General features: G+C 47.4%; 2 protein-coding genes across 3 annotated transcripts in view; both read left to right on the forward strand.

Moving 5' to 3' along the window:
• Positions 1–7,013, forward strand: part of LOC311532870 (tumor necrosis factor receptor superfamily member 14-like) — a 75,402-nt gene extending 68,389 nt beyond the window's left edge. For both annotated transcript variants that reach the window (XM_084651794.1, XM_084651793.1), the window contains 4 exons: positions 1,539–1,629; positions 2,626–2,813; positions 3,927–3,943; positions 6,146–7,013. In XM_084651794.1, coding sequence (XP_084507920.1) covers positions 1,539–1,629; positions 2,626–2,813; positions 3,927–3,943; positions 6,146–6,235 — 386 coding nt within the window. In that variant the 3' untranslated portion in view covers positions 6,236–7,013. The remainder of the gene's footprint in view (positions 1–1,538; positions 1,630–2,625; positions 2,814–3,926; positions 3,944–6,145) is intronic.
• Positions 6,728–27,554, forward strand: LOC311532869 (tumor necrosis factor receptor superfamily member 14-like). Its single transcript, XM_084651792.1, is given in 10 exon segments — positions 6,728–6,850; positions 12,754–14,572; positions 14,575–14,627; positions 15,891–15,996; positions 17,586–17,711; positions 18,849–19,004; positions 21,757–21,847; positions 22,847–23,034; positions 24,145–24,161; positions 26,360–27,554. Coding segments are annotated over 9 exon segments (789 nt in total). The 5' UTR covers positions 6,728–6,850; positions 12,754–14,565; the 3' UTR covers positions 26,405–27,554.

A 27,554-nucleotide genomic window follows, 5' to 3' on the forward strand; every position in this document is an offset into this window, starting at 1 on the left:
ATGTGTCATTACACAAAGTAAAACTATTTCCCCATGTTTATTCTCCCCCCTTACCACTCCCCCCCGCCCGCCGCTCCTGTTCCTCACACCTTCTTGTAAAGTGCTGAAACTGGCCCACCTTGATTATCACTACAAAAGGTTGTCCCTTCCTTCCCCCCACTGCCCTCCTCCCGCAGCTCTCCTGCTGGTAAGAGCTCACCTTACCTGATCACTCTTGTTACAGTGTGTATGGTAACACCCATTGTTTCATGTTCTCTGTGTACATAAAATCTCCCCACTGTGTTTTCCATTACATGTGTCCCATGAAGTGAGCTGTAGCTCACAAAAGCTTATGCTCAAATAAATTTGTTAGTCTCTAAGGTGCCACAAGTACTCCTTTTCTTTTTGTGGATACAGACGAACATGGCTGCTACTCTGAAACCTGACATTTTCTACTGGTGCAGAATCCCTGTTAATTACACTGCAGTACATCACTGCTGTAGACACATAAGTCCCTTTACAGAGAGAGAGGGTGTGGATCCAGGCCATGGTCCATTGGTAAGGCTTTTGATCAAGGGCACGTGTGAGTTCCAGACGAACCAAAAGTACCTCACGGTTCTTTGCTCTAGTAACTAATGAGCTTGACTGTCCAGCTAGCCAGGTGTGTGTTTCTGAAGGTGGATACTGCATGGGGTGATGTGAGGTTAACGCCCTGAGAGCTCGGCACTTGGAGATACTGGGATGGGAGCTGCTGTCGAAAAGCAGAGTGTGTGTTGTTGTTCCATTTACATGTCACCCAGGCTGTTCAAGAGCATTTCTACACTGCGACAGAAAGGGAGGTTGCAGAGAAGTGCAGAAAAAGGCAAAGAGGCGCCTTACAATGACATGCTAGGAAGGGACCTAATTATGTCAGTGTCAACAGGAGGTGGGAGGAGGCAGCCTGTCAGGAGCCCAGGAACCTGTGGGGCAGCCAGGCTCCTGGCAAGGAGCTGCCAGCAGAGCCAAGAGACCGGGCTCTCAGCTCCCCACACTGCCCCTCTTAGGTCAGTAGAAGCCCTCCTGGTTAGGACATGCACCACTGGCCCAAGGAGGGTAGTGTGGAAATGCACCACCGAGGCAATTACTGCGGTGGTTGTAAGTCGACCTAATATATACATAGGTCTGCAAGTCCACGTCCCAAAACCCGATTGCCCTCCACCCCTGCTGTGTTCTGTTGCAGCTTTTGTGCTATTACACAACTTGGCACCATTATTTTGAGTCTTACTATTCCTTTGGGATGTTGGCCCTTGTAATGGCCCAGGTATGTGGGGCAGCAGGAGGTGCATTTTTCCCCATGTACCTGTGCTCTATGAGTACTGACAGATTTAAGTACAGGGCAGGAATAAAACACCAGCGCAGATCTAGTCTTAAAGTGCTAACTCCTGCACTGACCGAGATGGCTCTGCAACATGGTGGGGGTGGTGACAGTGGGGAGATGTGGATGGAGACCTTTCTGAAATCAAGGCTCCTGTAGGCCCCACATTCAGGAAAGATTTCAGTTATGTCGTCCTCTTTTATAGGCACAGAATTCCGTGACAACGTATGTGAGGTTTGCCCTGATGGAACCTTCTCAGCAACCAAGATGTCACGCACCTGTCAGCCATGGACCAAGTAGGTGACTCTGACGACACATGGCCTTTTCCCTTGCACTGACTTTACACGCTGCGTTCTCTCCTTTCATTCATCATTATTTCTTTGTACCTGAATTTTGCGGCTATAATTGACCTGGTTAGAGATGCCCTGAAGTTCAGCAGCTGGGAAACGTAACCCTAAGTCAGTACAGCTGTGAGCTGTGTGTTGGGGAAATCCTTTCCCCAGGAATCCCTTTCCATACCCTGGGCACTCTCCGTGGATTCACCTCGGGGCTGTTTATAACCGTGAGATGGGATGGCTGGTGGATTCCAACCACAGCCCCCTCTGCCAGATCCTCACTGCACAGAGCCCAGTGACATGGCAGAGAGACTGTGTGGATCCAGATCCTGGGCCACCCATGCAGTGTAACAGCCCCAGTTCCATGGCCAGAGAGCCCCATGGCCACACAGGAGCGGGGAGGGTTTGCAAATATAAAGACTTGAAAACCAGCTCCTTCTTCGATTATCCACCAAGTCCTAAAGACCTTTCTGCCTCCTTGGCATGGGCAGCTGGGGGCCAGTTCAGCCCCTGACGCAGGCTCGGTCTGTTCTGAGGCCGACCAGTGGCCATGGCTCGGAGCTTGGGGCGACAAAAAACCTAGAGCCAGTGACACAGGCATTAAAAACACAGAATCCTACGCTGAGGTGTGGGCAGGTAAAAACTTCTGAGGTCACTACAGTCAATTTATTGTCTTTGTATTTTTCAGTCTAATCGTATGTTCTGTTCACTATTTGGGCCCTTATAACTTAATTTTCCAATGTGTAGGTTTCTATTGCTCAAAGGGCGCAATCCTACATTGAAATGAGTGGGAGTTTGGCCTGTCCACAGACTGCAGGGTCAGAATCTGGATGGGGTCTTATCATATTTGATCCAATATATTAAAGAATCCACCTGGCAGAATGATGGGTGCCCCGACACAGTGGGAAGGCTGTAGATATGCTGAGATGTTTAATAACTTATCTTCCTTCATCTTAGGTGTGAAGAGGAAGGGATGACAGAACTAAAGGCCGGGACAGCCACTTCTAATGCCGTTTGTGTACAAAAAGGCCTTTCTGTCAAAGCGATAGCATTGATAATTTTCCTTCCAGTGTTACTTGTACTTCCAGTGGCTGGAGGAATAGTCTTTTTATGGCGGAGGAAGAAGAGGAAAAGTGAGTTAACACGTAAGTAAGAAAAGTGTGGAACCTGTGAAACCCGTCAAAGGGTCTCTAAAGGGGTCAGACTGGCAGAGTTCATACTTCCCACATTGGTCTTTGTTTCACCCTGGAACATGCCAACCTGTAACTGGAATTGCCTCTTCAAACTGAGAATCCTGTGAGAGTCTAAATCTCTCTTCTTTAAAGGGTTGCCTGAAAGACCCTTTGCTGACCCTAAATGTGACCTACTTTACTGGGTGAACTGGCTGGTCCCAGGCCAGGGGGCTGCGCTATCGCCCCAGCTGCAGTGGACATGCCCCCCGCCCAGCTCGGGAAGATCCTCTCCCTCCCCAGCTCATGGCCAAAACCGGCCTTTTTCCCAGGCCAGGTTCTGCAGTGGCTAGAAATACCAGCTGTTCACATTCTCCAAGCGACCTGGACCAGTTCTCCCCTCCTGATGATCTTTCCTGCTTGTATCTGATCTGTGTTTACAAAGTTCCCTTTTCATTCACTGTGGGAGCAGGGATGTTAATGGAACGGGAGTTTGGGCTCTATTCATAACCTGTTACTCCTTCAGAAATAAGCATCTCCGTTTTGCCCCATCATTTATCCACCAAGAGAAGAACATGTTCTCAGGTCTAAGAGAGAACATTGTTTACTGGTTATAGCTGGGACTGGGAATCCGGACTCCTGGATAATAGTCTCAGCTCTGCCAATGACCAGAGGTGTGAATTTTGGCAAATCGCTCAATTTCCCTCTGCCGTAGTGTAGCTGTTTGACATAATGCCCACCTTATAGCTTGCTGTTTGCAAAACTCTTTGAGATCCTTAGAGGCTAGGTGCTGTATCAATGCAAAGCATTGTTAGAGCCCAGAATCACATTGGATTAGCATTGTCACGTAACCACCTTCCTCTCCAAGCGGGGTGATTCCTCAAGATGCTACTAAGTGTAGTGCAAAGCGCAGTTAGAGCAGAGTGGGGCCACGTTTTGCGGATGTGCACACACATGGCCCCATTGAATCGCAGAGAGCTGTGCATGTGTCTAAGGGCAGGACTTGGCCCTGGGACATTAATACATAAACGTGTCAATACAAAATGCACCAGACTGTTTTCTGACGCAGTTGTTTCTTTTTCTTTGCAGCTGCACAGGAGACAGGGGTGAGTTGTCTTGTCTTTTATTTACTATGCACAAGACCTGGAGCAGGGGTTTGCTTGAGTGTCTCTGCCATGGCTATGTCTGCTTGCTGCAAGTGTGTGTGTGTGTGTGTGTGTGTGTGTCACTATGTGACTTCGGAGCAAGTCACTTAAACATTATGGTCCAGATCTTCAAAAGTATTTAGGCTCTTAATGTCCATTGATTTTAAAGGTATTTAGGCGCCTGATTTCAATGGAAGTTAGGAACCTAAATATCTTGGGGGATCTGGGTAAATATGCCTTACTTTCTGCATCTGTAAAATGGGAAAACTACCCACCTTAGGGGATACCAAAGACTTGACTCTTCCCCCAACACTTACACATGCATACTCTGTGGCTGTGCAAAGCCCGGAAAGCAACAGAGCAAATCACCTGGGCTGTGCATAGACCATGATTTGCTCCATGATGTTTGTGAAGTGATTTGAGATCCCTAAATGGAAGGTACCATAGGAGTGCAAAATTCGGCGTTAAACGTGCCCCAAGGTCAAGGTCCCCACTATTTGGACATCTATCATCCAAACAATGTAATGAACCTTTGTAACAGGTGGCTCTGAGTGATAGCAAACTTTAAAGCAAAAGAATCTTTAACGTCTGAAGTTAAAATGGACTTTTTTCCTTTGTCTTTTGGCCCTTTAATCTCCCAGGCGTGCCACCTGAAGCCTATTTCCCAAACTGCTTAAACATACATGAGACAGACAAGGTGGGTGAGATCATATCCTTTCCTAGACTAACTTCTGCTGGTGGTTGACACAAGCTTTTGAGCTTCACAAAGCTCTTCTTCAGGTCTGGGAAAGGTAACCGGACCACCACAGCTAAATACAAGGCGGGTCAGATTTTGGTGAACCTCTTCCAGTGCACCAGCTGCCCCAACAACTATGTGGACGATACCAGACAATCACTACACTCTCCAATGAGGTCACACTCAAAAAATTATAAAAGACACCCTTGTGTGAACACTTTTCACAAAGCAATCACTCCCTATCTGACTTATCGTTCCTCGTCCTCGAAGGAAACCTGCACAAGACGAGCCTGGGAGCGTAGGCAAGGTCTGCACTACAAACTTACATTGGTATCACGAAGTCGCTCGGATGTGAAAAATCCCCCCCATCCCCTCCGAGCGACGTAGTTACACCAACCCAACCCCTAGTGTAGACAGTGCTATGTCGATGGGAGGACTTCTCCTGCCAGCAAAGCTACCGCTTCTCTTGGAGGTGGATTAACGACACCGACAGGAGAAGCTCTCCCATGGGCATAGTAGTGTCTTCACTAAAGCACTTCAGCAGCTCAGCTCTGCTGGTGCAGCTTTTTAAATGTAGACTTGCCCTTAAGTTCATAACTCTGCTAGACCCTAAGGGCTTGTCTACACTGGCTGGGAGCTACACCCCTCATGGGGGTGGTTTTTTTTTTTTTTTTAGAGCCCTCGAGAGCTCTCTCCCAGTGCTCTGCTGCGACCACACAAGCCACGTTAAAGCGCTGTCACGGCAGCACTTTAGCATTGCCAGTGTAGACTAGCCCTAAATCATGGACTCAGCAGAGACAGCGGTTATACCAGTCCTTACAACTATTTGTAACCTCCTAACCCTGCTTTGTCCTATGACTTGCAGAGGTGTTAATTTCCCACTTTGTTTAAATAGTTTATTGCAACATGTGTTAACTTCTTACCCTTAACAATCTATCTCACCTTTAGCTGTTACGCCCTGGTTATCTTTCCCAGACCTGAAAGAGAGCTCTGGGAAGCTCAAAAGCTTGTCTCTTCCATCAACACAAGTTGGTTCAAGAAAAAATATTACCTTACTTACCTTGTCTCCCTTTCAGCATATTTGATTTGGAAATGGGCTTCTCAAGAACAGTTGCTGTTTTATTCCGGGTTTATCGATATCTTTATGGCACTACACAGTTTAAGATGATGTGAAATTAGCTAGTTACAAAGTCTAAGATCCGTCCAGCAAACTGGACACTTTTTATAGGAAAAAATGATGCCAGACAGTATAACTTTTTGTTCTAAATGGGGAACGACATCAATAAGGATTATAATACTTCATCATAATGATTAAGAAAACAAACTCTAAGAAAGAGAACTCCAGCAGGTGTATGGGTCAATGTACCAGCCATTTGATGTAACTGAATGTTCAAAATGTCTTTGTTTTACTTTGTCATATTTTAAAGGATCCGTCTAAAAGACAGGCAGAGAGAACTTTGTTGCAGACTTCAGAGAATGGGACTGAAAACATGCCTACTCAGGAACAATGCCAATGACAGAAGTTCCACCGCAAACAGAAAACCACCTCCACGAGAGGCGTACAGATCTTACCGCTGATCCTTTTGCGGTGATGTGCAAGTGGAGACGTGTTCTTCCTGTGAAAAAAGCTTTTAGCCTCCAGAGAATATCCCACAGTGCCTAGGGTGATCACTCTGGCCAGCAGCTCTGATGCTCTGAGGCCAGGTAAACCAATGTCTGCCCCTTCCCCTGTAAAGCCACGGGAACTCCCTTTCCTGTTTTGTTTGCAAGTGCTCATCTGGCCAAGTAACCTTGGCTGCTCCACAGAGTGAAGGATCGCCCGCTTGGACCCTGTGCTTACCCCCACTTACCACAAGACCTATAGTCAAAATGGGGAGAGCTGCACTGTGGGATAGCTGCCCTCACTGCACTGCTCTCATCGGGGATGGAAATGCTGCAAATGTAAACACTCTCTGACGCCTGTGGAAGTGAGTACAGAAACCAGCACTTTTCTTTCACCGGTTCCCTATCACCGGTGAAACTGTCAGCGCAAAAACTCAAGTGTAACCATACCTTCCACGAACACTTACCTGGTATCCAGGACTCTCTACTGGACCAGTTGCTCTGATGACTGTACTGGACCAGGTGACCAGGTAGTCAACATGGATTTTATACATAGCTTTAGTTTTATAACAGGGCCACAGAGATGTTGTATTGCTGTAAATATTAACTCTTAATATACCTTCTCTCTGGGTGACATAAAATCACAGGTAAGAAGCATGGTTGGAAATAAAGCTAAACCTTTTTAATAGTGAAGTTTGGAGGGGGGACTGCACGATCTTGCTTCCCTTGATAAAGCGGCAGTCAGATGGCTGGACAATCTAGGTATGGATTTGTGATGCGTATGAAAGAAGAAGACTGTGAAGTCACATTCACCCCAGAGCAACCTTCCTGTCAGTGGGGATAACGGGTTGTGAAGCTTCATTCATTAATGTATTTAAGGACTGCAGTGCTTGGATGAGGGGCGTTACCACAGAGAAAAGCAGCATGATTATTATTCTGTGGCATGGTAGAAGTGGGTCTTGCGGAGGGATTTGAAGGAGAGTGCTGTGGCCTTTTCGATGAGTCTGGAGCGATGAACCAGGTATACAGGAGCTGTGGAAGAAAGAGCCAAGGTGCTTGTGGGAGAGGCAGATGACTGGGTGATGGAGGCTGCCATTGTGGGAGGCCTGGGGATGCTGGGGGTAATGCAATAAGATACAGGAGCAGACAAGTAGGGAAAGGCTGCGTTATGAGGAGTCTTAAAGGTAGGGAAGAGACCCTTGTGTTCTATAGAGTGCTGAAGGATGAAAAAATCACTGTTGCAAGGTGTCTGGTGGCACCTTAAAGACTGTTAGTCTTTAAGGTGCCACCGGACTCCTTGTTTTTGTGAATACAGACTAACACGGCTACCCCAGATACTTGATTAATGGCTCAGATACCTTCTCAGTCACCTTCTTGAGTTTTCTAGGATGTATTTAATCAGGCCCTGATGATTTGAAGACATTTAACTTGTCTAAGTAATTTTTAATTTGTTCTTTCCCTATTTTAGCCTCTGAGCCTACCTCCCTTTCACTGGCATTCACTGTTCGACGGCCAATTGCCACTCCACTTTTTGGTGAAAACGGAAACCAAAAAGTCATTTAGGACTTCTGCCATTTCTACATTTTCTGTTATTGTTCCCCCCCTCCTTACTGCGTAATGGGCCTACCCTGTCCTTGGTCTTCCTCTTGATTCAAATGTATTTGTACAATGTTTTCTTGTTACCCTTTATGTCTCTAGCTAGTTTAATCTCATTTTGTGCCTTGGCCTTTCTAATGTTGTCCCTACATACTTGTGTTATTTATATTCCTCCTTTGTAAATTGTCCCAGTGTCCCCTTTTTGTAAGACTCTTTTTTTGAGTGTCAGATCGTTGAAGAACTCCTGGTTAAGCCAGGGTGGTCTCTTGCCACACTTCCTAACTTTCCTACAGAGTGGGATAGTTTGCTCTTGTGCCCTTAATTTCTCTTTGAAAAACTGCTAAGTCTCTTGAACTGTTTTTTCCCTTAGACTTGCTTCCCATGGGATCTTACCTACCAACTCCCTGAGTTTGCTAAAGTCTGCCTTCTTGAAATCCATTTTCTTTATTGTGCTGTTTTTCCTTCCTACCCTCCCTTAGAATCATGAGCGCTACCATTTTATGATCGCTTTCACCTAAGCTACCTTCCTCTTTCAAATTCTAAACCCGTTCCTCCCTATTTGTCAGAATCTAATTTAGAATAGCCTCTCCCTTAGTATCTTTCTCTGTCTGCTGAAATAAACACTTGTCTCCAATACGTTCCAAGAACTTGTTAGATAATCTGTGCCCTGCTGTGTTATTTTCCCAGCAGATGTCTGGGGAGTTGAAGTTCCCCTTCACCACCGAGTCTCATGCTTTGGATGATTTTGTTTGTTGTTTAAAAAAAAGCCTCATCCACTTCTGCTTCCCCGTTCGGTGGCCTGCAGTAGACCCCGACCATGACCTTTCCCTTGATTCGTTACCCCTTTTATCCTGACCTAGAGCCTTTCAGCAAGTCTGTCTCCTATTTCCATCTGATCTCAGTCCAAGTGTCGACATTTTTAATATATAAGGCAACATCTCCTCCCTTGCTTCTCTGCCTGTCCTTCCTGAGCAAGCTGTACTCATCTATACCAATATTCCAGTCACTTGTATTATCCCCACCACGTCTCTGTGATGCCAGCTATCTCATAGTTGTGTTTATTAACTAGCATTTCAAGTTCTTCCTGCTTATTCCCCATACTTGTCGCATTAGTATACAGACATCTAAGATACTGATTTGATTTCCCCCCCTATATTCTCTCTTGTCTCTTAGTTTTGGACTGATGTTGGTGACTCTGATTCCTTCGTCGTGGAGCCCTCATAAATCAATCTGATAAATAAAGGCTGCACCGTCTATTACAGTGTGTGCGGCACCTAGCCCAGTGGGGCCTTGATCTCAGCTGAGGCCTCTACCGTAACACTAGTAATAACGGGTCTTCCAAGCAGGGACTGGGCCTTGGCTGCAGAGTGGACCTGTGCATGGGGGAAAAATTCCATGCCTACCCAAGGCTTGCAGCTGGGGGGGGGGGCAATGCTCCCCTATGCCCCTCCAAACTACACCCATGTGTACAAACTACACCATCATGCGGCATTGTGGTAGTATTCGTAACCTATAAAAGCCCTTAAAGGAAAACGTTAGACAATGTCTATGCTGCTACTTTTGCAGACTGAGTATTTTAACCTTAGGGCTCTAAAACACCTACAAGGATTTAAAACCAGATTTCAAGAGAGCACTTCTCCTTTTCCACCACCAGCAAGCAGTCTCTCAAACTTTGGCCAGAGATAAGAGGGAGTCTGTTTTTGGAGATACATCTACCCATAAATGGCTGGGCTCAGAGCCTTAGGGGAGGGCCTGTTCAATAGGAATGCTAGGGAGCTGTGCTTTAGAATCATAGAATATCAGGGTTGGAAGGGACCTCAGGAGGTCATCTAGTCCAATCCCCTTCTCAAAGCAGGACCAATCCCCAATTAAATCATCCCAGCCAGGGCTTTGTCAAGCCTGACCTTAAAAACTTCTAAGGAAAGAGATTCTACCACCTCCCTAGGTAACGCATTCCAGTGTTTCACCACCCTCCTAGTGAAAAAGTTTTTCCTAATATCCAACTTAAACCTCCCCCACTGCAACTTGAGACCATTACTCCTTGTCCTGTCCTCTTCTACCACTGAGAATAGTCTAGAACCATCCTCTCTGGAACCACCTCTCAGGTAGTTGAAAGCAGCTATCAAATCCCCCAAAATTCTTCTCTTCTGCAGACTAAACAATCCCAGTTCCCTCAACCTCTCCTCATAAGTCATGTGTTCCAGATCCCTAATAATTTTTGTTGCCCTTCGCTGGACTCTCTCCAATTTATCCACATCCTTCTTGTAGTGTGGGGCCCAAAACTGGACACAGTACTCCAGATGAGGCCTCACCAATGTCGAATAGAGGGGAACGATCACGTCCCTCGATCTGCTTGCTATGCCCCTACTTATACATCCCAAAATGCCATTGGCCTTCTTGGCAACAAGGGCACACTGCTGACTCATATCCAGCTTCTCATCCACTGTCACCCCTAGGTCCTTTTCCGCAGAACTGCTGCCTAGCCATTCGGTCCCTAGTCTGTAGCAGTGCATTGGGTTCTTCCATCCTAAGTGCAGGACCCTGCACTTATCCTTATTGAACCTCATCAGATTTCTTTTGGCCCAATCCTCCAATTTGTCTAGGTCCCTCTGTATCCTATCCCTGCCCTCCAGCGTATCTACCACTCCTCCTAGTTTAGTATCATCCGCAAATTTGCTGAGAGTGCAATCCACACCATCCTCCAGATCATTTATGAAGATATTGAACAAAACTGGCCCCAGGACCGACTCCACTTGACACCGGCTGCCAACTAGACATGGAGCCATTGATCACTACCCGTTTAGCTAAGGTGAATTGCACAGGGTCGGAGGGGTACGTGCAATGCATGCTGTGATGCAATCTTCCTCTGCTTATATCTATGCTGCGAAGATAATTTCCCTGGCTTGTTGCTTTTACCACGTCACTGGCTCCCCTGCTCCACTGCATCAAACACAACTTCTCCCTGCTCAGCCTAGTGCCATGCTGCCCATCGTCTCTCATGTACTATCCAGTTGTTAAAAGGAGGACTTGTATCACCTTAGAGACAAACAAATTTATTTGAGCATAAACTTTCGTGAGCTACAGCTCACTTCATCGAATGCATTCAGTGGAAAATACAGTGGGGAGATTTATATACATAGAGAACATGAAACAATGGGTGTTACCATACACACTGTAACCAGAGTGATCACTTAAGGTGAGCAATTACCAGCAGGAGAGTGGGGGGGACGGATGGACGGACCTTTTGTAGTGATCATCAAAGTGGGCCATTTCCAGCAGTTGACAAGAACGTCTGAGGAACAGTGGGGGTGGGGGGGAATAAACGTGGGGAAATAGTTTTATTTTGTGTAATGACCCATCCACTCCCAGTCTCTATTCAAGCCTGAGTTAATTATATCCAGTTTGCAAATTAATTCCCATTCAGCAGTCTCTCATTGGACTCTGTTTTTGAAGTTTTTTTGTTGAAGTATTGCCACCTTTAGGTCTGTAATCGAGTGACCAGAGAGATTGAAGTGGTCTCCAACTGGTTTTTGAATGTTATAATTCTTGACGTCTGATTTGTGTCCATTTATTCTTTTACGTAGAGACAGTCCAGTTTGACCAATGTGCATGGCAGAGGGGCATTGCTGGCACATGATGGCATATATCACATTGATAGAAGTGTAGGTGAATGAGCCTTTGATAGTGTGGCTGATGTGATTAGGCCCTAGAATTTGCAAACTGGATACAATTAACTTAGGCTTGAATAGAGACTGGGAGTGGATGGGTCATTACACAAAGTAAAACTATTTCCCCATGTTTATTCCCCCCCAACCCCACTGTTCCTCAGAAGTTCTTGTGAACTGCTGGAAATGGCCCACCTTGATTATCACTACAAAAGGTCCCCCCCCCCCCCCCTCTCCTGCTGGTAATAGCTCATCTTAAGTGATCACTCTGGTTACAGTGTGTATGGTAACACCCACTGTTTCATGTTCTCTGTATTTTCCATTGAATGCATCCGATGAAGTGAGCTGTAGCTCACAAAAGCTTATGCTCAAATAATTGGTTAGTCTCTAAGGTGCCACAAGTCCTCCTTTTCTTTTTGCGAATACAGACTAACACGGCTGCTACTCTGAAACCTGTCCAGTTGTTGATTCTCGCCCATGCACCAAGTGTGTGCGTGTGGAAGGGGGAGGGCTAAACCCCTTCTCGGGGCCTGAGCCCCCCTGACTCATCCACTATCACTCAGTGAGTCTCTGGGTCTGCATCTGATCCCAGAGTCAAGGAAAAGGCATGAAACCTGCCCTCCACAAGGGGTTAATATTGGTTTGTCAATCACCTGACTTCCTTTCCTGGTGGCCTAAATCCTTTTTTTTTTCTTTTTTTTTTTTAAACTGGGGAGTTGCTAGGCAGGATTCCAATATGGGCGGGCCCAGCCTGATTTTTCCCATTGGTGTATTTTTGTGAATGGGTGACTGTCTTGCCAGGTGACAGACCCCTCTTCCTCTGTCGCTGTAATTGGCAGAAGGGGTTGAACAGAATGTGATTTTTCAATTGGCTAGATGAGACTTGTTGCTAGGCAGAGTAGCCAGCCCATTGTTGGGGTACTAGGTTGTGTCTTTGCTGGAGAAAAACAGGTATGTTTTTATATGCAGGTAATTATCTGGATGTAAAATCCCAACGTAGCCATGGCACAGGTAGTTTTTACCTCCATGTGATCCTTCCAGGGTCAACACTATGTGCCCACTATACCGTGGGTTTCAGGGGTGCCATTTCAGATTTGGGGGGGGCAACTTTAACTGTGATTCCAAGGGCAACTTAGGGACCTGAAAACTCTATGTGTTGTTTTTTTTTCCAGATAACTTCAAACATTAAGAAAATTCTATGTTTTAAAGTTGAGACAAAAACGGAGACTTCTGAGGTATATCGGGGCCACTGCAGGCAGGAAAGAAAAATCAACAGGCAGAGGTGCTCTTCCTTTAGAAAGAAAGTTGGAGGGTCAAATCTTCTAGTCCTTAATCAACTAAAACTTCTATTGCAGTCATATTGGCTCAGGGACTAGATTTTCTGGCATATTCTGAACAGTGCTCAGCACACAGATGGTGCCCAGTGAATAATGCAAATCATGACAATAATCATCGACTTGATGGACTCAGTGGATGGTGTTTCTGTTCTTTGTTCTGGAATTGGCCTGAGTACAGCTGAAATCCTAAGAATTTGTGGCATAAACACATCTGATACTCGTACTTTCTCGTTCCTTTCTTTTCTCAAACTCAGAACAAAAAATGACTGAACAAAATGGTTTTCAGTTAAAATGTAAAACTGCACAGCAGCCATTGCTCTACAACCCAGCATGGGGCAGAACCTGCCACCCCTTCGAAGTTAAGTGATCTCCTCTCATCTGACTCTCATTCTCCATCCTTCCTAACCTCTGTGCTGCTTTTCATGCTGTCAACCATGACATCCATCCTGGGACCATTTGCAGGAGTCTCAGAGAACTGGCCGCCTTGGTTTTGCTCCCATCTATCAGAGTCGCTGGATAGGGAGCTAGCCCTGAAACACCTGGGTTCTACTCCCTCCAGAGACTTCCTCTCTAACCCCTGGCCAGTGCTGTAAGGACAGAGGTTTTTAGGCACCCAAAGATACAGCTTGGCATCTAATGGGGTTTGCAAAGCACCTAACTTTCTAAGTGCATTTGAAAATCTCACTAGGTGCCTGAAAACCTTTGAAAATCTGGCCCTTAAAAGGCTGTGTGTGCCTCAGTGCCCCACCTGTACAATGGGGATAACAGCATTGCTCTACCTCACTGAGGGGCTGGGAGGAGAAACAGATTAGACGTTGTGATGTGCAGCCTCAGATACCATGGTGATGAGGCCACATAAATACCACAGACAGAGTGGGAGCCTCTCTATACATGGCTAGCCCCGCTCTGGGTCTGACCCCGTCTTTTCATCTACATCCCCAAATCTCCCCCTTTTCTGAATGTAACCTTGGCTCAGTGCTTTGCTGTATTTTTTCTTCCTCCCCTGTTCTCTTGAACACAACCCCTCCTCCCTCTCTCCCCTCCACAGAGGGATTTCTCTTTTACAGGCTAAACTTCCATACCCTTAATCCCCAGCCCTTTCTTATCTTAATCACCCAGCCTCTGTTTGTAAACAAAATCCTGACTCCCTGCCCCAGGGGCACCTCTCCTGTGCACAACCTCACACTAACCCCGTACTGTAGTGAAGAGCTCCACCTGGGAGCTTGCACACCTCCTGTATGAAACTGGGGGGGCTCTGGCCCTCCCCTGCCCCCCGAATTGGCGCCCTTGGTGGGTTGACTTTAAGTATCTCTTTCCGTATAACAACACAGTATAAGCCTGAAGCCCAGCCCATTGGGATAGTCCCCGCCTGCTTGTCTAATTGCACTTTCACTTTTGAGTTGGGCTGGGTCGGAGCTGGTCTCTTGGCTGCTGCTGCTGGGCCTGGATTAGAACCGGAACCAGCCCAGAACTTTGGACTTTTTGTCCTGCGAGCAGGCCCAGGGAGTTCCCCGGAGAAGGGGGCGAAGGCTCCAGGGGACGGACACCCCAGGACAGGGCGGTGGCACCAGGCTCACTGAGGCTTGCAGCTTGTTGCCAATGATCAGGACCTGGAGGCCGCGCTGAGCTGTAGAGGTCAGAGACTCCATGCCCTGCGGGGGGGCAGAAGCCCACACACACTGCGGTCTGTTCTCAGGACCATGCTCTGGGTAAGTGGATCACAAAAGTTCCTGAAATAAAATGGAGCTAATGAGATTGAACCTGCCCAGCAAACCCAGCAGAGAGACTGTGGGAGGTTTGGGGGTGCCCATGTCTACTGTGACTAATAATAAGATCCCAGGAATGTGAATTCTTTACATTTACCTTTTTTTTGCTAACGCAAACTACACACCCTTGGCCCGCGGGAGTTTGGGGTTTATTCCTTGGTCTAGAAAATTTCTCTGCATTTTAGAAGCTGTTGGGCTCCATCTGGTGGAAACAGCAAAGCACAACCAAAATGCAGTATAACTTTTCTGCCTTCATTTAGTGGGAAAAAAACACCGCTGGGAGATTTTGGTTTGTTCTCATCAGCTGATACTCAGCCTGGAGCTGGGGGGGGGTCTAAGTGGATTGAGTTTTCATTGTGTAGCTTGGCAGAAGTTTTTTTTAACGGACACTGATTTTAGAAAAACAAATAATCCGACCCCCAAAGTTGCCATTTGAAAGAGGAAATGTTTGAGGATTCTAAATGGACAGTTGCTCGTTGTGGTGCTTTGCATTGACTTTGCTGCTCCAACCCCATAGTTTTGTTGTTTTGTATCTGCCATTTCCTCCCATGGTTTCCGTGGTTGTGTGGACGTGAGGGACAGGCCAGCACAGGGAATAACGCTTGGCCCACACGGAAGTTGTGCTGATGGGTCTCAGTTTGGGGCTTTCCATGGCCAATCGTATTTTAGTCCTTCCATTTTGGGTGTTACAGTGTAAACTGAAGCTCGTGCTAAGTTCAACTGTATTCCGAGCACTCGGCAAAATGCATCATGTATAAAACATCCTTGCTGCAGAATTTGCGGCTTGTCCTTCACTCTCTCCCTGTTTGGCAAGACCTTTGAAGTGGTAAGCGTCCTTTGTTTTGATAACATTAAACACAGATTTTTCCCCCCCAATACTAGGTAGGGATGACACAGTGACACATCCTGTTACTGGGTGTACAGCAGGAGGTATGTCTCAGAAGTCAGGAATATGTGTCACATCTCGCATGCACAGGTCTGAAGCGACGCTGGGCAGTTTTGCTGGTGACGGTGCCTGTTTCAATCCACATGTTGTCTGTGTTCCATTTTTGGAAAATAGTGAGAAGCAAGGAGCAAAACCATGGGCGGTGGGTGAACCGCAGGCTCAGGGAGGCTAATCAGTGCCACAGTGCTACCAGCCCCTCCCCGTCTGCTTTTGAGCTGCCATGATGTGAATCAGAAACTCTTTCTTCTTTTTCCCTAAAGATTTTTGTCATTTTCTTGATAACACAACTGCCGCCTTCCGAAGCTGTAAAATGCTACCCAGGCGAATATGAAATAAATGGCGAATGCTGTCCCATGTGCAGTGCTGGTAGGTATATATAATTCATTCTTTAAAAGTCATGACCCTTCCCAAGAGAGTCCAATTGCCCGGCCTCCTCCGGAGACATTGGTCGCCTCTATTACTGTGAATCTGACTGGTGGTGACACGGATCTCTCCATGTAAACATCTACATTGCTTGTTACTCACCTGTCAGTGGAGGACATAGAGAGGATGGTTCTTGTGGCCTGGGACACAGGAGATCCAGAAGGAGACGGACTGGGATACTTTGGGCAAGTCCCTTTCTCCATAACACCTCTCTTCCTCACCTATTGAGGCCTGTCAGAGGCCAGGTCAGGTAGGACCAGCTGCTGGCCTGCTCCCTTGACTGACTTCACTGCTGGGGAGCCAGTAAGCTGAGTTGCATCGCGGGGCAGTCACAGCACCCGAGTGGCTGGTGGATCAGCAGTTCTGAGTCCTGCTTAGCAGCCTGGCACCCAGAGCAGAACAACGGCTGCTCAATGTGTACCCTGCCTGCAGCTGGGCTTGCCCAGTCCTTGGTCCTGCTCTGTCCTAGCCCTGCTCCAGCCAGCTTCCGTCCTTACCCCAGCCCTGTCCTGGCTTCGGACCCCCACCCCCGACCCTTGGTTACGCCTCCTGACTGTGACTCTGGTTAACCCTTTGGCTTCTGACTCTTGGCTGCACCTTCTGACTACAACCCTACTTTACCCTGCGGCTCTTGCACTTGGCTTCTGTCACTCCAGTACTGACCATTGGCTTGTTCCTGGACCCTGCCCCCCTGGACCCAGCTCTGACCGGTGGTCTGAACTCTTGTTTCCACCTCTAGGCCTGACGGCCCATGGCCCAGATCTCTGCCCTGATTGACTGTAACACAGACAATACACTGTCCCCATTAGGATTCACTGTATTCACCCTTTGCCCTGCATCCGGGATCCCCCAGCCCTTCCCCAGCCCCTCACAGTCCCCTTCTATCAGGATCCTACTGATCTTTCCTCTGCACAGGGACCTCTGCCAGTCCCAGCCCAGCCACAGCCCTGTGCCAGGCAGCTGTCCAGCAGGCTGCTGTGGACACCAGGACTGCCCCAGCCCCTCACCTCTCAATCTACCTCTTACAGTACTAGAGGACTGGCCACAGGCAGCCACCTGACTTCTTAGTCCCTGGCCCTTTCTGGTCATATGATCCCTCCAGTCACTTGCTTCACCTGGGGATTCTCCATCCCCCTAGGAGGAACTACAATACTCAGAACTGCATCTTTTCCAAGATCCTGACTGGTCACAGTGGGGACACACGCATCTGTCAACGGTCCCATATCCGGTACACAGAGTCTAAGCATGACTGTACTAGGGATACTGCTGATAAGGGAGGGGTGTGAGTTATGAGTGTGAGTTTCTGTCTACACTGTTCCTGTGTTGTGCAGAAATAGAGGATTTCGGGTCTGGCAGTCTAGTTCTGAGACGTTTACCTTTTATTTCCAGTGGTGGTGTGTGCAACATGTAAAATCCACACACATAGCATGTGCATTTGTCCTGCATAATGACCTGCTTTTGCAATCTCTGTATGAATGCATTAAATATATTAGCCTGGTTTACACAGGAGCTAATTGTGTTGTTTGCTTTAGGGACTAGGGTGGTCAAACATTGTAGAGAAAATAGCACCACAACTTGCATGCCATGTGTGAACGACACGTATACAGAGCATCCCAATGGCCTAACGGAATGCATGAGATGTAAACCATGTGATGCAGGTAAGAAAGCTGCTCTGTGTGTGGGTGGATTTTAATTATTTTTTTCTGAGTTGTCTCCCCCGGCCCACACATACAAAAGCAGCCTAGTTGTTAGGATCCAAGACTGGAAGTCAAGAGACCTGGGTTCCGCTCACAGTTCTTACTGAGTTCCTTGCAGTCTTGGGCAAATCACGGAAGTGGAGATTTCTGGCACAGTGCATGGGCTTTAGTTGCACATCTTCCACTGATTAAGGTCTGTGGAATCATCCCAGGAGATTCTTCTCAGGAGGAAAGTGGATCTCTAGATTTAGCAGAAGAAGAACAAAAACAATAAACAATAATTGTAATCAAACATTTCAGATGGTATCGTTTGTCCTAGAGCAGCAGCACTGCACCCTCAGGATCTGGACTGTACTTGGGGAAGGTTATAACCTTCCCTTTCAGATCCTAGGTCCTGAGCAGTGGCTGAGGAACACGCAACTACCTCAGGAGGCGAGAGTGACATGAGTGACAGTGAGCAACCATTGCGCTCCTCTGTTCGTGGGGGAATTAGGGTCTGGTCCCCAGCATGAATTAGAACAGGCTGCTCTAGTTTATATCAGCTGCCTGTGGCCACAAAGGCCCTCCCAGCTCAAGGGGATCAGCTGGGCAGCCAGGAGGAGAGGTTGTGTAGCAGGTGTTATGGCCACTCCAAAATCCCACGACAGTGGAGTGCTTCTCCAGTGACCAGCTGGCTTGGAGGTTGTGGTCCTTTATCTGTGGCTACTGGGAGCCTCATTCTCCACCGCCTTTGTCATTATTCACACCCTGCTAGACCCTCTGCTAAACTCTGCTAGATCCTCTGCAGATGAATGCAGAGTGGGTGCAAAGCACGATCTCAACTGCAGCTGTGTAGAGAACGCTGATTTGGTAGCATTTTGCATGCAGCCTTTGCACAGATGTAAATACAACACAAGGTGCAGGGCAGCAGAGAATCAGGCTCCAGAGGGTTCTGTTTACATGACAACACTTGTTAAATGGAGTCATCATAACAAACCCCTCTAGCTCCTGTGCCCTGTACCATGGATCAGCAAGGACTGGGGATACACATTAATTTTTGTATCTGCTCTGTTTAGTTCCCATGTAAATGTATTTGTGATGCATGTAACTTTCCTTTAGGAGCCAGACTGATAATAAAAGAAAAATGCTCATATACGAAGAACACCATGTGCGGCTGCGCCCCGGGGGATTTCTGCAGGCACATTGCAGGCCTGGACTGTGAAATGTGTCGTCCCTCCACCATCTGCCTGCCTGGCTCTATGGTGAAAGAACCTGGTAAGGCAACATAACTTCTGTAATACCAAGGGGAAACCCTGCAGTCACAGAATGAATCTGGAGCAGGGCAAACTGGTTGAGACTTGATCCAGGTGAGACTGAGGTGATGCTGGTGAGCTGGGGAAGCAGCCGGAAGAGTGGCTGAGCTGTAGATGGGCCCCCCTCTTTGAGTGAGCGTGACTGCCAGTTGTAACAGCGTTGCACAGCTCCAGGGTGGTTCAGAGCACGTGCTGAGCCGGATGCCCAGGTCACAGCTGTGGTGAACAGCACTTCTTTCCATCTGTGCCTGGCCAGACGCCTCTGACCTCTTCTCCCTAAGGCAGGAGTCTCTGCTGAACTGTGCTCTGCCTGGGGCCACCCTTCGGACCCTGCAGAATGCAGCAGCCTGCTGACGGAGTGGAGTTGCCTGTTGGTACCATGTCGGAATTGGGTTTGACCTGTAGAGACAGAAGTGGTTTGGGTCCTGACTGAGATGGAGCTCCCTCAATATACGTGGGAGGCAGGGGGTGGGAGGGAGAAAGCTGCTTGGGGTCCTTTACTCTGGAATTGCTATTCCCTGCCTGGGATCCTGCCCTAGAGCTGAGCTCCGGTCACCTTCCAGGCCAGACACAAAGCTGCCATCCCCCTGCTAAACATGCATGAAAAATACAGGGGCAAGGTTAAGTGTCACAGGCTGTGACGAGCTGAGACTCCTCTGGGTGTTGTTGGACACTCGCATGATGCTCTTTCAGGCAGCAATTTGCATGAGGCCGTGGGTTTGCACTCACACATGTTGGCAGCCCACCTACGCAGCAGCAGAGCTCAGTGTGAGTTCAGCTTCAACTTGCACACCAGAAACAGAGCTCCCTCAAGCAAGCTTTTGGGCAGAGAATTCTGTTAGTAAGACAAGTGTGCTAAACACACCCTTTTCTTGAAACAATGCCCCCTTTGGAGCTCCTATGGTGCAACAGACTTGTTCAGCAACACATTTTCCACTAAAAAAAGAACAGGAGGACTTGTGGCACCTTAGACTCTAACAAATTTATTAGAGGATAAGGTTTCGTGAGCTACAGCTCACTTCATCGGATGCATGCAGTGGAAAATACAGTGGGGAGATCTTGTTTGAGTCTGTTTTTGAAGTTTTTTGGTTGAAGATCAAAAACACACTCCAAGGAGAGACTGCTGAATTGGAATTAATTTGCAAACTGGATACAATTAACTTAGGCTTGAATAAAGACTGGGAGTGGATGTGTCGTTACACAAAGTAAAACTCTTTCCCCATGTTTATTCCCCTCCCCGCCCCCGGGTTCCTGTTCCTCACACCTTCTTGTAAAGTTCTGAAAATGGCCCACCTTGATTATCACTACAAAAGGTCGTCCCCTCTCCCTCTCCCTCCCCCACCCCCCCACCGCTCTTCTGCTGGTAATAGCTCACCTTACCTGATCACTCTTGTTACAGTGTGTATGGTAACACCCATTCTTTCATGTTCTCTGTGTATATAAAATCTCCCCACTGTATTTTCCACTACATGCGTCCCATGAAGTGAGCTGTAGCTCACGAAAGCTTATGCTCAAATAAATTTGTTAGTCTCTAAGGTGCCACAAGTACTCCTTTTCTTTTTGTGGATACAGACGAACACGGCTGCTACTCTGAAACCTGACATTTTCTACTGGTGCAGAATCCCTGTTAATTACACTGCAATACATCACTGCTGTAGACACATAAGTCCCTTTACAGAGAGAGAGGGTGTGGATCCAGGCCATGGTCCATTGGTAAGGCTTTTGATCAAGGGCACGTGTGAGTTCCAGACGAACCAAAAGTACCTCACGGTTCTTTGCTCTCGTAACTAATGAGCTTGACTGTCCAGCCAGCCAGGTGTGTGTTTCTGAAGGTGGATACTGCATGGGGTGATGTGAGGTTAACGCCCTGAGAGCTCGGCACTTGGAGATACTGGGATGGGAGCTGCTGTCGAAAAGCAGAGTGTGTGTTGTTGTTCCATTTACATGTCACCCAGGCTGTTCAAGAGCATTTCTACACTGCGACAGAAAGGGAGGGTGCAGAGAAGTGCAGAAAAAGGCAAAGAGGCGCCTTACAATGACATGCTAGGAAGGGACCTAATTATGTCAGTGTCAACAGGAGGTGGGAGGAGGCAGCCTGTCAGGAGCCCAGGAACCTGTGGGGCAGCCAGGCTCCTGGCAGGGAGCTGCCAGCAGAGCCAAGAGACCGGGCTCTCAGCTCCCCACACTGCCCCTCTTAGGTCAGTAGAAGCCCTCCTGGTTAGGACATGCACCACTGGCCCAAGGAGGGTAGTGTGGAAATGCACCACCGAGGCAATTACTGCGGTGGCTGTAAGTCGACCTAATATATACATAGGTCTGCAAGTCCACGTCCCAAAACCCGATTGCCCTCCATCCCTGCTGTGTTCTGTTGCAGCTTTTGTGCTATTACACAACTTGGCACCATTATTTTGAGTCTTACTATTCCTTTGGGATGTTGGCCCTTGTAATGGCCCAGGTATGTGGGGCAGCAGGAGGTGCATTTTTCCCCATGTACCTGTGCTCTATGAGTACTGACAGATTTAAGTACAGGGCAGGAATAAAACACCAGCGCAGATCTAGTCTTAAAGTGCTAACTCCTGCACTGACCGAGATGGCTCTGCAACATGGTGGGGGTGGTGACAGTGGGGAGATGTGGATGGAGACCTTTCTGAAATCAAGGCTCCTGTAGGCCCCACATTCAGGAAAGATTTCAGTTATGTCGTCCTCTTTTATAGGCACAGAATTCCGTGACAACGTATGTGAGGTTTGCCCTGATGGAACCTTCTCAGCAACCAAGATGTCACGCACCTGTCAGCCATGGACCAAGTAGGTGACTCTGACGACACATGGCCTTTTCCCTTGCACTGACTTTACACGCTGCGTTCTCTCCTTTCATTCATCATTATTTCTTTGTACCTGAATTTTGCGGCTATAATTGACCTGGTTAGAGATGCCCTGAAGTTCAGCAGCTGGGAAACGTAACCCTAAGTCAGTACAGCTGTGAGCTGTGTGTTGGGGAAATCCTTTCCCCAGGAATCCCTTTCCATACCCTGGGCACTCTCCGTGGATTCACCTCGGGGCTGTTTATAACCGTGAGATGGGATGGCGGGTGGATTCCAACCACAGCCCCCTCTGCCAGATCCTCACTGCACAGAGCCCAGTGACATGGCAGAGAGACTGTGTGGATCCAGATCCTGGGCCACCCATGCAGTGTAACAGCCCCAGTTCCATGGCCAGAGAGCCCCATGGCCACACAGGAGCGGGGAGGGTTTGCAAATATAAAGACTTGAAAACCAGCTCCTTCTTCGATTATCCACCAAGTCCTAAAGACCTTTCTGCCTCCTTGGCATGGGCAGCTGGGGGCCAGTTCAGCCCCTGACGCAGGCTCGGTCTGTTCTGAGGCCGACCAGTGGCCATGGCTCGGAGCTTGGGGCGGCAAAAAACCTAGAGCCAGTGACACAGGCATTAAAAACACAGAATCCTACGCTGAGGTGTGGGCAGGTAAAAACTTCTGAGGTCACTACAGTCAATTTATTGTCTTTGTATTTTTCAGTCTAATCGTATGTTCTGTTCACTATTTGGGCCCTTATAACTTAATTATCCAATGTGTAGGTTTCTATCGCTCAAAGGGCGCAATCCTACAGCCTTGAAATGAGTGGGAGTTTGGCCTGTCCACAGACTGCAGGGTCAGAATCTGGATGAGGTCTTATCATATTTGATCCAATATATTAAAGAATCCACCTGGCGGAATGATGGGTGCACCGAGACAGTGAGAAGACTGTGGATACGCTGACATTTTTAATAACATATCTTCCTTCATCTTAGGTGTGAAGAGGAAGGGATGACAGAACTAAAGGCCGGGACAGTCACTTCTAATGCAGTTTGTGTACAAAGAGGCCTTTCTGTCAAAGCGATAGCATTGATAATTGTCCTTCCAGTGTTACTTGTACTTCCAGTGGCTGGAGCAGTGCACTTTTTATGGCGGAGGAAGAAGAGGAAAAGTGAGTTAACACGTAAGTAAGAAAAGCGTGGGACCTGTGAAACCCATGAAAGGGTCTCTAAAGGGGTCAGACTGGCAGAGTTCATATTTCCCACATTGGTCTTTGTTTCACCCTGGAACATGCCAACCTGTAACTGGAATTGCCTCTTCAAACTGAGAATCCTGTGAGAGTCTAAATCTCTCTTCTTTAAAGGGTTGCCTTTAAGACCCGCTGACCCTAAATGTGACCTACTTTATGGGGTGAACTGGCTGGTCCCAGGCCAGGGGGCTGCGCTATCGCCCCAGCTGCAGTGGACATGCCCCCCGCCCAGCTCGGGAAGATCCTCTCCCTCCCCAGCTCATGGCCAAAACCGGCCTTTTTCCCAGGCCAGGTTCTGCAGTGGCTAGAAATACCAGCTGTTCACATTCTCCAAGCGACCTGGACCAGTTCTCCCCTCCTGATTATCTTTCCTGCTTGTATCTGATCTGTGTTTACAAAGTTCCCTTTTCATTCACTGTGGGAGCAGGGATGTTAATGGAACGGGAGTTTGGGCTCTATTCATAACCTGTTACTCCTTCAGAAATAAGCATCTCCGTTTTGCCCCATCATTTATCCACCAAGAGAAGAACATGTTCTCAGGTCTAAGAGAGAACATTGTTTACTGGTTATAGCTGGGACTGGGAATCCGGACTCCTGGATAATAGTCTCAGCTCTGCCAATGACCAGAGGTGTGAATTTTGGCAAATCGCTCAATTTCCCTCTGCCGTAGTGTAGCTGTTTGACATAATGCCCACCTTATAGCTTGCTGTTTGCAAAACTCTTTGAGATCCTTAGAGGCTAGGTGCTGTATCAATGCAAAGCATTGTTAGAGCCCAGAATCACATTGGATTAGCATTGTCACGTAACCACCTTCCTCTCCAAGCGGGGTGATTCCTCAAGATGCTACTAAGTGTAGTGCAAAGCGCAGTTAGAGCAGAGTGGGGCCACGTTTTGCGGATGTGCACACACATGGCCCCATTGAATCGCAGAGAGCTGTGCATGTGTCTAAGGGCAGGACTTGGCCCTGGGACATTAATACATAAACGTGTCAATACAAAATGCACCAGACTGTTTTCTGACGCAGTTGTTTCTTTTTCTTTGCAGCTGCACAGGAGACAGGGGTGAGTTGTCTTGTCTTTTATTTACTATGCACAAGACCTGGAGCAGGGGTTTGCTTGAGTGTCTCTGCCATGGCTATGTCTGCTTGCTGCAAGTGTGTGTGTGTGTGTGTGTCACTATGTGACTTCGGAGCAAGTCACTTAAACATTATGGTCCAGATCTTCAAAAGTATTTAGGCTCTTAATGTCCATTGATTTTAAAGGTATTTAGGCGCCTGATTTCAATGGAAGTTAGGAACCTAAATATCTTGGGGGATCTGGGTAAATATGCCTTACTTTCTGCATCTGTAAAATGGGAAAACTACCCACCTTAGGGGATACCAAAGACTTGACTCTTCCCCCAACACTTACACATGCATACTCTGTGGCTGTGCAAAGCCCGGAAAGCAACAGAGCAAATCACCTGGGCTGTGCATAGACCATGATTTGCTCCATGATGTTTGTGAAGTGATTTGAGATCCCTAAATGGAAGGTACCATAGGAGTGCAAAATTCGGCGTTAAACGTGCCCCAAGGTCAAGGTCCCCACTATTTGGACATCTATCATCCAAACAATGTAATGAACCTTTGTAACAGGTGGCTCTGAGTGATAGCAAACTTTAAAGCAAAAGAATCTTTAACGTCTGAAGTTAAAATGGACTTTTTTCCTTTGTCTTTTGGCCCTTTAATCTCCCAGGCGTGCCACCTGAAGCCTATTTCCCAAACTGCTTAAACATACATGAGACAGACAAGGTGGGTGAGGTCATATCCTTTCCTGGACTAACTTCTGCTGGTGGTTGACACAAGCTTTTGAGCTTCACAAAGCTCTTCTTCAGGTTTGGGAAAGGTAACCGGACCACCACAGCTAAATACAAGGCGGGACAGATTTTGGTGAACCTCTTCCAGTGCACCAGCTGCCCCGACAACTATGTGGACGATACCAGACAATCACTACACTCTCCAATGAGCTCACACTCGAAAAATTATAAAAGACACCCTTGTGTGAACACTTTTCACAAAGCAGTCACTCCCTATCTGACTTATCGTTCCTCGTCCTCGAAGGAAACCTGCACAAGACGAGCCTGGGAGCGTAGGCAAGGTCTGCACTACAAACTTACATTGGTATCACGAAGTCGCTCGGATGTGAAAAATCCCCCCCATCCCCTCTGAGCGACATAGTTACACCAACCCAACCCCTAGTGTAGACAGTGCTATGTCGATGGGAGGACTTCTCCTGCCAGCAATGCTACCGCTTCTCTTGGAGGTGGATTAACGACGCCGACAGGAGAAGCTCTCCCATGGGCATAGTAGTGTCTTCACTAAAGCGCTTCAGCAGCTCAGCTCTGCTGGTGCAGCTTTTTAAATGTAGACTTGCCCTTAAGTTCATAACTCTGCTTGACCCTAAGGGCTTGTCTACACTGGCTGGGAGCTACGCCCCTCATGGGGGTGGGTTTTTTTTTTTTTTAGAGCCCTCGAGAGCTCTCTCCCAGTGCTCTGCTGCGACCACACAAGCCACGTTAAAGCGCTGTCACGGCAGCACTTTAGCATTGCCAGTGTAGACTAGCCCTAAATCATGGACTCAGCAGAGACAGCGGTTATACCAGTCCTTACAACTATTTGTAACCTCCTAACCCTGCTTTGTCCTATGACTTGCAGAGGTGTTAATTTCCCACTTTGTTTAAATAGTTTATTGCAACATGTGTTAACTTCTTACCCTTAACAATCTATCTCACCTTTAGCTGTTACGCCCTGGTTATCTTTCCCAGACCTGAAAGAGAGCTCTGGGAAGCTCAAAAGCTTGTCTCTTCCATCAACACAAGTTGGTTCAAGAAAAAATATTACCTTACTTACCGTGTCTCCCTTTCAGCATATTTGATTTGGAAATGGGCTTCTCAAGAACAGTTGCTGTTTTATTTCGGGTTTATCGATATCTTTATGGCACTACACAGTTTAAGATGTTGTGAAATTAGCTAGTTACAAAGTCTAAGATCCGTCCAGCAAACTGGACACTTTTTATAGGAAAAAATGATGCCAGACAGTATAACTTTTTGTTCTAAATGGGGAACGACATCAATAAGTATTATAATACTTCATCATAATGACTAAGAAAACAAACTCTAAGAAAGAGAACTCCAGCAGGTGTATGGGTCAATGTACAAGCCATTTGATTGTTAGTAACTGAATGTTCATAATGTCTTTGTTTTACTTTGTCATATTTTAAAGGATGCATCTAAAGGACAGGCAGAGAGAACTTTGTTGCAGACTTGAGAGAATGGGACTAAAAACATGCCTACTCAGGAACAAACAAAGGCAGGAGCAGAGGGGGAATAAAGAAAGCCATTGTCAGCCCTGTTCGTGTGATTGGACTGGAGGCTTCTGAAAATCCCTCTTCATTGAATTTCAGCCATCATCATTAATGTAACTTTAGTCTCTCTGGCTAAGGCCTGTTATGCTGAAATCTTCCTCACTGACACATTGTTAGGTGGAATGTCTGCAGACTCTGGGCTTTTGGGGCATGTCTACACTTTCCATTTAAAGCACAAAAAGTCCCCGTTTTGCACAAAAACTGTGGGAGCATCTACACTTGCCAATGACAGAAGTTCCACCGCAAACAGAAAACCACCTCCACGAGAGGCGTACAGATCTTACCGCTGATCCTTTTGCGGTGATGTGCAAGTGGAGACACATTCTTCCTGTGAAAACAGCTTTTAGCCTCCAGAGAATATCCCACAGTGCCTAGGGTGATCACTCTGGCCAGCAACTCTGATGCTCTGAGGCCAGGTAACGGATGTCTGCCCCTCTCCCTTTCCTGTTTTGTTTGCAAGTGCTCATCTGGCCGAGTAACCTTGGCTGCTCCACAGAGCAAATGATCCCCGCTTGGATCCTGTGCTTACCCCCCACTTACCACAAGACCTATAGTCAAAATGGGGAGAGCTGCACTGTGGGATAGCTGCCCTCACTGCGCTGCTCTCATCGGGGATGGAAATGCTGCAAATGTAAACACTCTCTGACGCCTGTGGAAGTGAGTACAGAAACCAGCACTTTTCTTTCACCGGTTCCCTATCACCGGTGAAACTGTCAGCGCAAAAACTCAAGTGTAACCATACCTTCCACGAACACTTACCTGCTATCCAGGACTCTCTACTGGACCAGTTGCTCTGATGACTATACTGGACCAGGTGACCACGTAGTCAACGTGGATTTTATACATAGCTTTAGTTTTATAACAGGGCCACAGAGGGTGGGGACAGAAATGTTGTGTTGCTGTAAATATTAGCTCATTATCTCATCCTACATTATACCTGCACATTTACTGTCTCTTGTTAATCATATTTGCTTTGAACCTTCTCTATGGGTAAGATAAAATCCCAGGTAAGAAGCATGGTTGGAAATAAAGCTAAACCGTTTTTATGGTGAA

The sequence above is a fragment of the Lepidochelys olivacea genome, assembly GCF_965140295.1.
Source record: "Lepidochelys olivacea isolate rLepOli2 genome assembly, chromosome: 18".
In the NCBI taxonomy this organism is placed as follows: Eukaryota; Metazoa; Chordata; order Testudines; family Cheloniidae; genus Lepidochelys; species Lepidochelys olivacea.